Source organism: Oryx dammah, unplaced genomic scaffold (assembly GCF_014754425.2).
Source record: "Oryx dammah isolate SB20612 unplaced genomic scaffold, SCBI_Odam_1.1 HiC_scaffold_18, whole genome shotgun sequence".
NCBI classification, from domain to species: Eukaryota; Metazoa; Chordata; class Mammalia; order Artiodactyla; family Bovidae; genus Oryx; species Oryx dammah.
This window is the reverse complement of record NW_024070202.1, coordinates 25,791,519-25,804,439: the sequence shown is the minus strand read 5'-3', so window position 1 is coordinate 25,804,439 and position 12,921 is coordinate 25,791,519. Positions and strand designations below refer to the sequence as shown.

The 12,921-nt window shown below is 42.6% G+C and overlaps 1 protein-coding gene across 1 annotated transcript in view; it reads right to left on the bottom strand.

Moving 5' to 3' along the window:
- Positions 1-9,300, bottom strand: part of TSPAN13 (tetraspanin 13) — a 37,943-nt gene extending 28,643 nt beyond the window's left edge. The window contains exon 1 of the mRNA XM_040260607.1: positions 8,974-9,300. Within this exon, the coding sequence (XP_040116541.1) occupies positions 8,974-9,036 (63 nt within the window). The 5' untranslated portion in view covers positions 9,037-9,300. The remainder of the gene's footprint in view (positions 1-8,973) is intronic.
- Between the last annotated feature and the right edge of the window lie 3,621 nt (positions 9,301-12,921).

The window sequence follows — 12,921 nt, the reverse complement described above, 5'->3', positions numbered from 1 at the left end:
CCTCTTTCTTCAGAATGGTTCTGGGAGACAAGAAGCAGAGTTATGGGCAAAACAGCCCTGCACTGATGCCTCCATTCAAGGTACTAGATGCCAACCATATGCCAAGGAGGTTCTGAGCATTCAGGAAGGCAGAAGTGATTGGGACATGGCCCTTATTGTTGAGGGGCATACAGTCTAGCATGACAAAATAAAAGGGCAATTGCTTTTTTCAATGACTTCTTCACTGATCAACTTAAGAATCATGTCTGAGCAGCATCTGACGCAGATGCTCAACTCGGCCTCTTTAAAACAGGGTGCACCTGCCTCAACCAGGTTTTCCTCCTACCTGACCAACCATTCCTTCTCAGGCTCCTTTGCTGGCTGCTCATCTCCAAATACTGTCACTGTAACAGAGTCCTTGGTTCAATTCATGGATCACTACCTTTCTGTACCTCTCCTCCCTAACTGGTTGATTTCACCCAGAAGCAATGCTAAATACTACTCTCTACAATTATGACTTGCTGAGTATAAACCTCCAGCCATTCCTCTCCCCTGAACTCCATCATTATTAGTCTACTCGCTATCTGACATCTCCACCTGGGTATCTAATTGGCATCACATCCAGTACTGAACCCCTTACTTGCCTTCCAAAGCCCATCCAACCACAGTCTACCCATTCCTGTTAATAGCCGATTCAGCCAGCCAGTTGCTTGACTGGCCTCTCTCTCACCCCAAGCTCATCCATCAGGAAACTATATTGGCACCACCTTCAAAATCTGACTCTCTCTCTTACTTCCTTTGCTATCTTATTGGTCCAAACCTCCGTCATCTTTGCTTAAATTACTGCAATAGCCTCACATGTGGTTTCACAGCTTCCACATTTGTCATCTATAATCTGTTCTCGATTCAGGAGCCAGACAAACTTTTAAATGAAAACCAGGCCCAAAGCCACCAATAGCTCCCCATTTCCCCTGGTGTAAAAGCTCAAACCTTCAATCTGGGTCTAGAAACTCTCTGACTCAACTTTAACCACTTTACCTACGCCTTGCTCGCTCTGTCCCAGCCCTAGTAGACCCTTCTCTGTCCCTTGCATACATGAGAAATATTCCTTCATGATCTTTTCAAAGTCATTCCTTCAATCAACTTTTTCCAGGTGTCTGTTCATCTCCTTCAAGTTTCTGTTCCACGGGTGTCTTCCAGAGAAGGCAAATTCAGACCACCATATATAAAAATATGCCTTCATCCTCCTCTACCCACCACACTCCCCTCCAGTCCGTGCTTCATCCTTCTTACTCTATTTTTCTCCATAGCACTTGTTTTTTGTGTTTTTTTTTTTTTTTACCTTCTTTTCCCAGGTGGCGTTAGTGGTAAAGAACCCACTGCCAATGCAGGAGACATAAGAGATGAGGGTTTGATCCCTGGGTCAGGAAGATCCCCTGGAGGAGGGCATGGCAAGCCACTCCAGTATTCTTGCCTGGAGAATTCCATGGACAGAGGAGCCCTGTGAGCTACAGTCCATGGGTTTGCAAAGAGTCAGACACGACTGAGCAACTAACACTTTGACTTTGATGATGTATAACATTTACTTCTTTGCTTATCACCTATCTTCCCCTTCAAATGTAAGATCCATGAAGGTAGGACATTTTGGTTTGTTTTGCTCACTGTTGCCAATGCTCAATTAATATTATTGGAATAAATAAAAGAAAAATTAGTTGGGTTTATTTAATGATATTCATACTAGATTAATAATAAACTGTATTAGACTAATAATGAGCCCTAGACAACTATGATATAACATAATTTTACAGGAAGTTAATTTGTTCAGGGGCAATATGACAGGAAAAACCTCAGACACATAGATTTTGACCAACAATGGGAGAAGAAGAAAATAATATTTCAAGAAACAGATTCTATAGTAGACTGATAAAAGTAATTCATATTTATTATTTTTAACTATATTTTAATGCTAATTTTCATGTCTTAAAATATTTGCTTGTCTTCTAGATTTGATTTTGATCAAACTGCCATGTTTATGCAAGTTTTCATTAGGTATGTTTTACCTCTGGTGAATAGGGAGTAGCCAGTTCTGCAAATTCAATTCAAGAAGTTATTTAGAGCATAAGCTCTCTGTTAAAAGCAAACAATGTCAGGAACTGCAGGACGCAATACAGAGAACGGTATGATCTCCGCCAACTACAGGTGGGAAAAAAACAAACACAAATGATCTACAGTATGGAGCTTGAGTGGTTCAACAGAAAGGACAAAGTAAAACAGACTCTTACAACACTAACTCTCAGCCCTCACTGTAATTTACAATTAGCTAGAAAGCTTTAAAACAGGGTTTTCTAACCAAAAAAATGACAAGCCTCCTCCCTCGCTCTGAATCCTGATTGAATTAGTCTGGGGTAGCACTCAAGTGTTACAACTCCCAAGTGAAAATGTAAGGAAACAGTTCCCTCAGACTAAAGAAACAGGAGGCTTTGGGTAACTACAAAGACAGAGCAAGGTACGCTAGGTCAAGAGCAGAGGATCAGCAATGACAGGCAACAAAGCACAAAATGTCTGAGGAAACCTCTGAGGCCCGGAATACATGACGAGACGGACATGGTGAAAGATGCTGACCAACGTGCTAAGGAATCTGGGTTATCCTCTAAGAGTTTCCATCCATTATCACAAGGAGGTTTGGATTAGTCATGGCTCAGTGACAAGAGAATATGGAGGATCAATTCAGATGTAACAGGATATGGAGGAAGGCGAACTAACCCTAGCCTGTCTTCACCAGTAATGCAAATGTGTTTGAGGTGATGATGGCCCACTTTTAAACTACCTAAAACTGTATGAAAATTAAACCACTGAGATGTTCAAAACTCACTTTTCAAAAGTAGGCTGAAGTACAACTATTCCCTAAATAAATTTTCTTTCTTTGTAAAAGCCTCTTAATTACCTTGTTAAACTTGGTGAAAGAAAATAACCTCATTTCAAATGAGAAAGGACATACATGGCACCTTTGGGTCACTCTATTTTAAAACCAAAAGTTGGGAAATTTCACAGACATATTTGACACAAAGGCCAATTATAAATGCCAGCTCAACAGCATCATGTGAAAATTCTAGGTTCTGTAAATAGTGAATCATTTTAAATTCAAAATCCAAGTAAATATTCAGCAACCACTTACATATTTTAAATTCACTCAGTAGTTTGAACAAGTGCCGAGAAATAACATAAATCTAACTATATGTTAAAATATTAAATAAGAATAATTTGAAAAATAATGAGAATTTTGAAAAATAGCAAATACAGTAATTTGAAGGCAATTACAGTAAGTAGATTTTTTTCTTTGGATGAAGTACTAGTGTGTTTTCATTTATTTTAGAGCACAGACTGAAAAAAATTATACTTTTCCAGCCCTCCAATGACCAGAATAGGACTCAAAATAATGTACAGGTAAGTCATTCCAACTTTATACTCATCATACCTCAGCCATTTTTTTTTTCTTACAACTGAAGGATTAGTATTACTATTTTGAGGGTAGGAACTCTTGTCTCCGTAGGCCTGCTTGAGTTAATATCAGCCTGTAAGTGTTAGAAACCCCAAAAGCTTGAAAATCTTTTCATTATAACATATAGATTTGTAATTCTGAAATTTAACTCCTTTAGGGAAAAATGAAAAATATCATCCACCAGTCGATAAATGAAAAACTCATGGAGACATTTGCCTGAAGCTAAATTCCAAGCAAGCTGTAAAGTTGAAATTCAAACTTAGGTTCTCTTCCTGAATCTAGTTCTTCTCTCCATAGACTGTCCAAATATATGTATTTTATCTGCTATGTTTTATCTACTTTAAGACAATTTCAATTTCAGAGACACTTAAAATGCAAATAAACATATATCTTACAATGGATGTAAACAGGTATGATTTTTGACAGAACAGAGGTTTTTTCCCCAAAGCAACCCAAGGTATTGGAAAAAAATATATACATATATATCAATAGAAACAAACTTAGATTTTAGGAGAACAAATTTAGAATAAGAAACAAAACTGAAACTTCTGAAATGACACTTCTCATTTAAAGACTACAAGTTATTTTCTGTTCTTACATTCTTAATTAAAACTATTCATACACACACACACACACACACACACACACACATTATAACTAGCAGTCCAATTCCTAGAAGTTTTTTCTTCCCTGCTTGAGAAGCAGGAGATATAAATCTTCAAAATGTTACATATTTTAAGATAAGACTTACCTCATACTTCCTAAAATTCCCCATCAAAAAACTAAGAATAATTTTTAAAAGCTGTTTTTCACTTTTTTACCAAAATATTTTCAATCAAAATTATTTTAAAATAACTATTAAAAATAAAATAGACCATTTTTCTAAAGCAGTTTTCACTTTATCTATATTCTGAACAGTATCAAAAAGACCTGAGCTATCTCCACACTTCCCCAATTCAATCATACTTTCTTTATCCGACAAGGATCTCCCTTAGTCCTAAATTTTATGGCTCCTAAAGTCAGTCCTTCCTTTACATAGCATTCATTTTCCCACCTCATAAATCCTAACTAGATCTTGTCTTCACTGAGTAGGTATTTGCCTTTGTGTGTGTTTATTATTTCCTACAGTTCTCAGCAGAATACACACAATGGGGAAATATTTATTGACTGAAGAAAACTCTTGAGATCATACGTAGAGAAAATAGTGAATGAAAAAGAGGATTGATAAGGCATGCTTATTTCAAAGCCATTCGGCTCACTGCTGTATTCCCAAACTGAGAACAATGCCCTGCAGACAGTAGACACTAAATAAGTATCTGGTGAGTAAAGAAACATTGCTTCTTCAAATGGAGAAAGTTCTAGAGCAAGTCACTCATATGACATCATGAAGGTACATGAAGAAACCATAGCTTCTGCCTTTCCTCCTGTATCTATAAACTTGATATTCACTCAGTTCAGTTCAGTCCCTCAGTCATGTCCGACTCTTTGCAACCCTGTGAACTGCAGCATGCCAGGCCTCCCTGTCCATCACCAACTCCCGGAGTCCACCCAAACCCATGTGCATCGAGTCAGTGATGCCATCCAGCCATCTCATCCTCAGTCGTCCCCTTCTCCTTCTGCCCCTAATCCCTCCCAGCATCAGGGTCTTTTCAAATGAGTCAGCTCTTCACATGAGGTAGCCAAAGTATTGGAGTTTCAACTTCAGCATCAGTCCTTCCAATGAACACCCAGGACCCAGGACTGATCTCCTTCAGAATGGACTGGTTGGATCTCCTTGCAGTCCAAGGGACTCTCAAGAGTCTTCTCCAACACGATATTTCAAAACATCAATTCTTCGGCGCTCAGCCTTCCTCACAGTCCAACTCTCACATCCATACATGACCACTGGAAAAACCATAGCCTTGACTAGACGGACCTTTGTTGGCAAAGTAATGTCTCTGCTTTTTAATATGCTGTCTAGGTTGGTCATAAGTTTCCTTCCAAGGAGTAAGCGTCTTTTAATTTCATGGCTGCAATCACCATCTGCAGTGATTTTGGAGCCCAAAAAAATAAAGTCTGACACTTCATTAGTATTCACTACACTAATGTAAAACTGATCAGTACAAGCATGTGTGTAGATGCACTTAGTCGTAAGTAGTAGTCATAACTTTTGCCACCACATGGACTGCAGCCAGCCAGGCTTCTCTGTCCAAGGGATTTCCCAGGCAAGAATACTAAAGTGGGTTGGCATTCCCTTCTCCAGGGGATATCTTCCCGTCCCAGGGATCGATCTTGCGTCTCTTGTGTCTCCTGCATTGGCAGGCAGATTCTTTACCATTGGAGCTACCTGGGACGTGCAGTACAAGGGATTCTATTAATTGAAACAACCAAACCATAAACAACAACAAAACTCAACCACACCTTTGGCTAGTGATCACAAATCCATGACAAGTTAGGAGGATGTTCCATCCAACCAATTTAATGGCAGGCTTTTCAGACTGATCACCAGTTCTGCTCTAGTCTCAAAGCCATTAGCAGGCCACCTGCACATGTAAACTGCACTGGGCAAGTAAACAGGCTGCTGCTGCTAAGTCGCTACAGTCGTGTCCGACTCCGGGTGACCCCGTAGATGGCGGCCCACCAGGCTCCCCCGTCCCTGGGATTCTCCAGGCAAGAACACTAGAGTGGGTTGCCATTTCCTTCTCCCATGCATGAAAGTGAAGAGTGAAAGTGAAGTTGCTCAGTCGTGTCCCACTCTTAGCAACCCCATGGACTGCAGCCTACCAGGCTCCTCTGTCCATGGGATTTTCCAGGCAAGAGGACTGGAGTGGGTCGCCATTGCCTTCTCTGTAAATAGGCTGATTGAGTCCTAAGTTCCTGAAGAAAATACTTCAAGAAACAGAGTGATGACTCTTAAAGCAGGCTGTGGCCTTTACACTTGCCACTTCCACATTCAATGTAGGCTTCAACAACACTTTTAGAAATAATCTCAGATCTAATCCCACAACTTTGAGTTTATTCCAGAAGCAGTAATCCAGGTGGAACTGAAACCTCTAAGGGGTCCTCCTCTTTATGTCTTAAAAAGAAATGTCTCCCAAGTCTTCAGCCTTTACCCTGTACCCAACCACTTCACATGTCCCATCTTAAAATGATGAGGAGAGACCAGGAAAGATACAGAATCTAAATAATAGCAGCGGTACATTTTCAGCATCTATTTAAGACGTGGTTCAACCTTTCATTTGTTTCCAATTTAAACTGCTGAACTCATCTAAACTTGTTCACAGTTTATAAGCAGTAGACATTAATTCAAGAAATATCCTTTCTCTAAAAAGCCTTAGATTTAAAAAGCTAACCATTTGTACAGTCCTGTGAATTCCCAATTAATTATGTTTTACCATATAGCTACTAAAAAACAATAGAATGCCCTTTGAAGGTCAATGCACTTTGAAGGTTGGGCAGATAACGAAAGTCTTACGGCTTCCCTCGTGGCTCAGCCGGTGAAGAATCCACCTGCAATGTGGGGGACCTGGGTTCGATCCCTGAGTTGGGAAGATCCCCTGGAGGAGGGCACAGCAACCCACTGCAGTATTCTGGCCTAGAGAGTCCCCATGGAGACTGGCAGGCTGCGGTCCATGGGGTCGCAGAGTCAGACATGACAGAGAAACTAAGAACACATACACATAATAGTCTTAGCGTGTTCCTTCAGAATCACCTTTCTCCTTGCTCTCCTGATACCACCGTAGACACAGCTAGAAATGACATATCTGGAAAGCAAGAGAACTAGATTTAATAATAATTTGCCTATGGCACATTAATCTATATAGACCGCTCAATCAATTAAGTACGTAAGCAGATACTATAAGGTGAAGTATCTGGTGAACAGGTGACTAAATATGAGGGGGAGGGGGCAGAAGTCAGAGCATAAAGTGGGGAATATGAAGTTCTAAGCAGGCCATTCAGGCTAATAAAAGAAAATACCTGGAGAACAGGTCAGAATGTATTTACTTAATAAACAAGCAAAGTGATAGGCATGCTTCAGGGAACACAAAGGTGAATTCTGATCTGAAATTTGACATGGATCTCCAATTACAAGGAGCTGAATCACCAGGTGTTCCAGAATTTTTCCTAAGTTTATCATTAGTAACATGTTGATTAAATTCCTACTAAGACATACACAAACTAGCCGGAAAAACATACTTTACACCATTTATGTTTCTTTAACATATGCTTCTTTATATCTTGTTTTCAAAGCTTTGCAATCACGTTCACATACACAGGAACAGTAATAGTCAAATGACCCAGCTCTCTCTCCTGTTGGTGACCACAAGGCAGTCTCCCCACTCTGAGGATGTAACCTAAGCTTACACAGATGGCCTAGCTCTCAGCTAATGAAGAGGAGCTGGGTTTGTTTTCAGGGTGGGTGCTGCAAAAAACGCCAGGTGTATTTATAGAAAGGAGCAAGACTATGATAGAGGCATGACGACACAAGTCGAAGTTTCTCTCACCTAGTAAAGAAGCCTGCAGAAAGATCTGGATCCCACAGCGCGGTTTCTACTCCTGACTCTCCAACTACCAACTCTGTAAACTTATTAAAGCCCTTTCTGGTCTATCACCTTATGTATAAAATTTACACAAGACCCCTTGCCTCGGATGATTGTCAGAAAAAGGAACAAAATAGGGTATGTAACATCTGGGACGTGGGAGTTACTCGATAAATGGCAACCTCCTCTCCCATCCTCCTGTTCACCCAGAATTGCCCCTCAAAAATTACAAAGATACGGACGGCAGGGTTAAAACTAAAAAGCCCAAGCTGGTTGGCAGGGAAAGAACAATTTCGGTGGAGGCTCGCTTATTTACCGGAGGCTTTCGCTTAAAATGGAGTTAGGATATTGGTAACGGGGGGGACACATGGAAAAAGCATCAGGTATAAGCAGAACTACCCCCCTCCCCCCACACACCTCCCCCAAAGACATTCCTTTAAGTAAACACGAAACAAACTTCGGAAGCTGCGGATATCCTGCGAACCTACTCGGTGGCCTCAGTGAAAATCACAGGCACACGTAGGGCTGAACACGACGTACACCATCCATAAGCCGCCTTGTCAGTTTCTGATCACGCTATTTTTGCAAAACTGTCTTCAAATCCGAGGCTGCTCTCTCGCCTCCAAATTCGCCCCAGAGGCGGCTGGGAGCCAAGAGCGAGTTGCGGAACGGATAATGAGGATGGCAAAGTGGAGATGTCTGGTCAAATGACTGAAAAACAAGGCGGTGGATGAGGGGGCGGGGTAGAGCAGCAGGGCAGGGACGCGCGGCCACCGAGCCAGAAAGACGGCGGCTTCACAATGAAAGGAAGAGACTGCGACAGTCGCCGGCTCCTGGTCCCCGGCGGAGACAGATGGCGAGGCCGGGGGCGCAGAGCGTGGGAAGACGGGAAGAGGGGGCCAGAGAAAGTGGCCACGGAGCACCCGAGCAGGTGCAAAGCCCCCAGGCGAAAAGAAACGGGCTCGGGATACTCACTGTGTAGAGTAGGTTGAGCGCGCACAGGCAGTTCTTGGAACACGCGAAGCCCCCGCAAACCATCTTGAAGCCTGTGTTTCCAACTGCAGGTAAAATCTGGCTCCGGCGGAGCCTCCAGACAGCCTCTTTGTCCTTGCCTTCAGGGCCTAGCCAAGGCGAGGCCGCAGCCGGGCTGCGAGTGTGGAGCCCAAGGCTTGGGCTGGGGCTGCAGTGCGCGGCGCGCCCGCGGCTGCTCCAACCCGCTCTGGAACCTGCGGCCGCAGCATTGGGAGCCTGAGCCCGAGCCCCGCCCAGCAGCCCCCCCTCCACCGCCTCGCCCTACGCCCTGATTGGCCGCCGGCGGGGAACAAAGGTAGACATATGCAAATAAATGCGCTCAGCTAGCTGGGATCCAGGAGGGGAGGGGCGGGGCGGCCCCTGGGAGAGTTGGGCAGGGGCGGAGGCCGTGGGGGAGGGTGCCGGAGGCCAGAGTGTGACAGCGACCTCGCCTCGGTTCCTGGGGAGCAGGTGAGGAGGAGAGGGCGGGGCTCCGCGGAGATCCACGCTGGCAGGGAGGAAGATGACAGCACCTCCCGGCTCTTGGCCCCAGCGGGTGACGTGGCACCATTTTGAATGAGATTTTAAAATTAAGCACCTGGCCTTGTTTGAATGAAGAAAGAAAGGACGGAATGAAGCAATAAATGAATAAATGTGAACGACTTAAACGAGAAAAATGAAGTGGGGAGAATGAAAGGAAGGAAATAGAATAAAAGGAAAGATGAAATATCTGCTTTTCTTAGAAAATAGGTTAGATATATGACCCATAATTGTGACTCTTGTCAGGTTAGATGTATCCCACAGGGATTTGCAAAAATGCTAATGAACTTTATGAATACATGTATAAAAAACAGAAAATCAAGAGGTGGGGTTTTTTTTTTTTTTTTTGTCTTCCAATCCTGCCTTTCAATAAGCTGGGGTGGCGGGGTGGGGGGAGTGGTCCTCCACAAATAACTGAGAAATTTTAAATGACAGTCTCCACTTCTGTCAATTCATTATCACTTTGAGCCTCTGCTATAGAAATGCATAATGGATCTTCAAATGCCTCGCATGTAAATTGGGATATTAACAGTATGTCAAACACTTTTTGCACAGTTTCTGGCACTGTGAGTAAGGACTCAATAATGCCAGTTAGTATTAGTATATCTAACAGTTTTTGAATACCTACTGCATTTCAGGCCCTAAGCTAAGCAAATAAAGGTCTGGTTATTTCATGGTGAAGTGAAATCTGTCAGTTGTGTCCAACTCTTTGCGACCCATGGACTGTAGCCCACCAGGCTCCTTGGTCCATGGACTGTAGCCCACCAGGCTCCTTGGTCCATGGACTGTAGCCCACCAGGCTCCTTGGTCCATGGGGGTTTTCCAGGCATGAATACTGGAGTGGGTTGCCATTTCCTTCTCTAGGGAATCTGTCTGACCCAGGGATCGAACCCAGGTCTCCCGCATTGTAGGCAGCTGCTTTACCCTCTGAGCTACCAGGGAAGCCCATATTTCATGGTGCGTTCTATCAAAAAATGATCTTACAGAGAAATAATCAGATATTTATAAAATATCTAAACCTAAGGGTTCATGCTGAGTAAATTACATTAAATAAAAGCAGCTGATAAAAAGATAATTTGTCTTCTTGGAATTATCTGCTTCCTCTTCTAACCTCTCTTAACCTCCCCAGACCTCACTTCACCAAGAAAGCCACATTAATTCTTTAGCCCTGGTATTATTCCATATTAACCTTTTGTATCTGCCCCAAAACAGTTCCAGCTTTTTAAAATTTTTAATCTGGAAAATGACCCTCAAACCCAAGTAAAACTTCGTAGCTCAAATTTCCATTTTAGACGCTTATTTACGAAAAAGAATTAATGGGGAGATCTGTTCTTCCTCTTCTCATTAGTGACAAGATTGCTACCACTTGAACATCACTCAGCCAACTTTGACAACTCTAAGCTTTCTTCATATTACTCTTTATTGTCTCCCTGTGGGTTCAATCTTTTTTTTTTTTTTTTGTAGGAATGTCCCTTTTCAATCAGGAGTCCAATAGGAAGGAGATGGCTCATTTCAGTGACTGAGAAGAGTTTAATAAAGAGACTGTTTTGAAAAATGTGGATAAGGTTAAAGGAAGCAAAACAGGATGGTGAAACAGCTCAGAGCTAGAAAGAGCAAGCAGTCACAATTCCCCTTAAGTCTGAGGGGCAATCTAAGGGAGCAGTTACAGAAACCAGGCAAGAGCTGCAACTGTAGGAGGGCTGTTAGAGCTGTGGCCTTTAAGAGAGAAAACAAAGAAAATACTGCAAATTGGAAAAGAAAACAAGTGAACCTGGTGGGATTTCTTAGAATTTGGGTGTAGAAATTTCAGATGATCCCACCCTAGCAAGAATGAGCTAGAAAAGCTACAAAATAGTTTTTTAAAAAAAGAAAAAGAAAACCTACCAGGAAACAAAGCACATGAATAGACAACAACAAAAACTCACAGATACAGAGGACAGATTGGTGATTACCAGAGAGGAACGGAATGGGAATGTGGGCAAAGAGGGTGACCAGTGTTCATTGTATGATGATGGATGGTAATTAGACTTTCAGTGATGATCACTCTGTAGTGTATATGGTTGTAGAATTATAATGCTATACACCAGAAACATACATAATGTTATATACCAATTTTACCTCGATTAAAAAAAAATTCTCATAGAACTGAAGAAACAAAGACATCTAAAGGGAACTAAACCCAAGAAGTAATGACATTCTTAGGAAGGAAAAATCCCACAGTGCTTTCACTCTTGAATGTAAAGTCACTCAGTCATGTCCGACTCTTTGTGACCCATGGACTATAGCCCACCAGGCTCCTCTGTTCATGGAATTTTTCAGGCAAGAGTACTGGAGTGGGTTTCCACTTCCTTCTCCAGGGGACCTTCCCAACCCAGGGATCGAACCTGGGTCTCCTGCATTGAAGGCAGACGCTTTACCATCTGAGCCACCAGGGAAGCCAAGCTTTCACTCTTAGGGATTAGCTATGAGGGGCTTCCCTGGTGGCTCAGTAAAGACTCTCCCTGCAATCAGGAGACTGCCTGCAGTGAAGGAAACACGGGTTCCATCCCTGCGTCAGGAAGATCCTCCCTGGAGAAGGAAGTGGCAACCCACTCCAGTATTCTTGCCTGGAGAATCCCATGGACAGAGGAGCCTGGCAGGCTGCAGTCCATGGGATTGCAAGAGTTGGATACAACTTAGCTACTAAACCACCATGGAAAGAAGACTTCCACACAGCCTGGATGGCAAGAGAGTTTGAGGCAGAATGGATACATGTACATGTGTGGCTGAGTCCCTTCTCTGCTCACCTGAAATTATTACAACATTTATAATCAACTATTGGTGTGTGTGTGTTCAGTCGTGTCCAACTCTTTGCAACCCTTTGGACTATAGCCCACCAGACTCCTCTATCCATGAGATTTTTCAGGCACGAATACTAGAATGGGTTGCCATTTCCTCCTCCAGGGCATCTTCCCAAACCAAGGATCAAACCTGCATCTCCCGTGTCTCCTGCATCACAGGCAGATTCTTTACCCACTGAGCCATCAGGGAAGTAAAATAAGTTTTAAAAAAAATTTTAATAAGAAAGAAAGAAGAGTGCCATAGAAAGGGATAAAGAGAAACTAGATGATTATTTTAAACCATCTTTTAATGTGCACCTGTGGACTAGTGTTATAGTCTATATTTCTACGGTCCTAGGCCTCAGAGTGAGTGTACAAGTATTTGCCAGCTCTAACCCATGGGTCTTCACTTAGTATAAGGATTGGAAGCCCTATAGTCTGTGATCAGATAAAAGTGCTCCCTCCACAATATCTCAGGATGCACGAACATCCTCGAGTGTGACAGTGGCTAAAAGCTGAGAATAGGACAGGAAAGAGAGAGCAATCTGGGTCT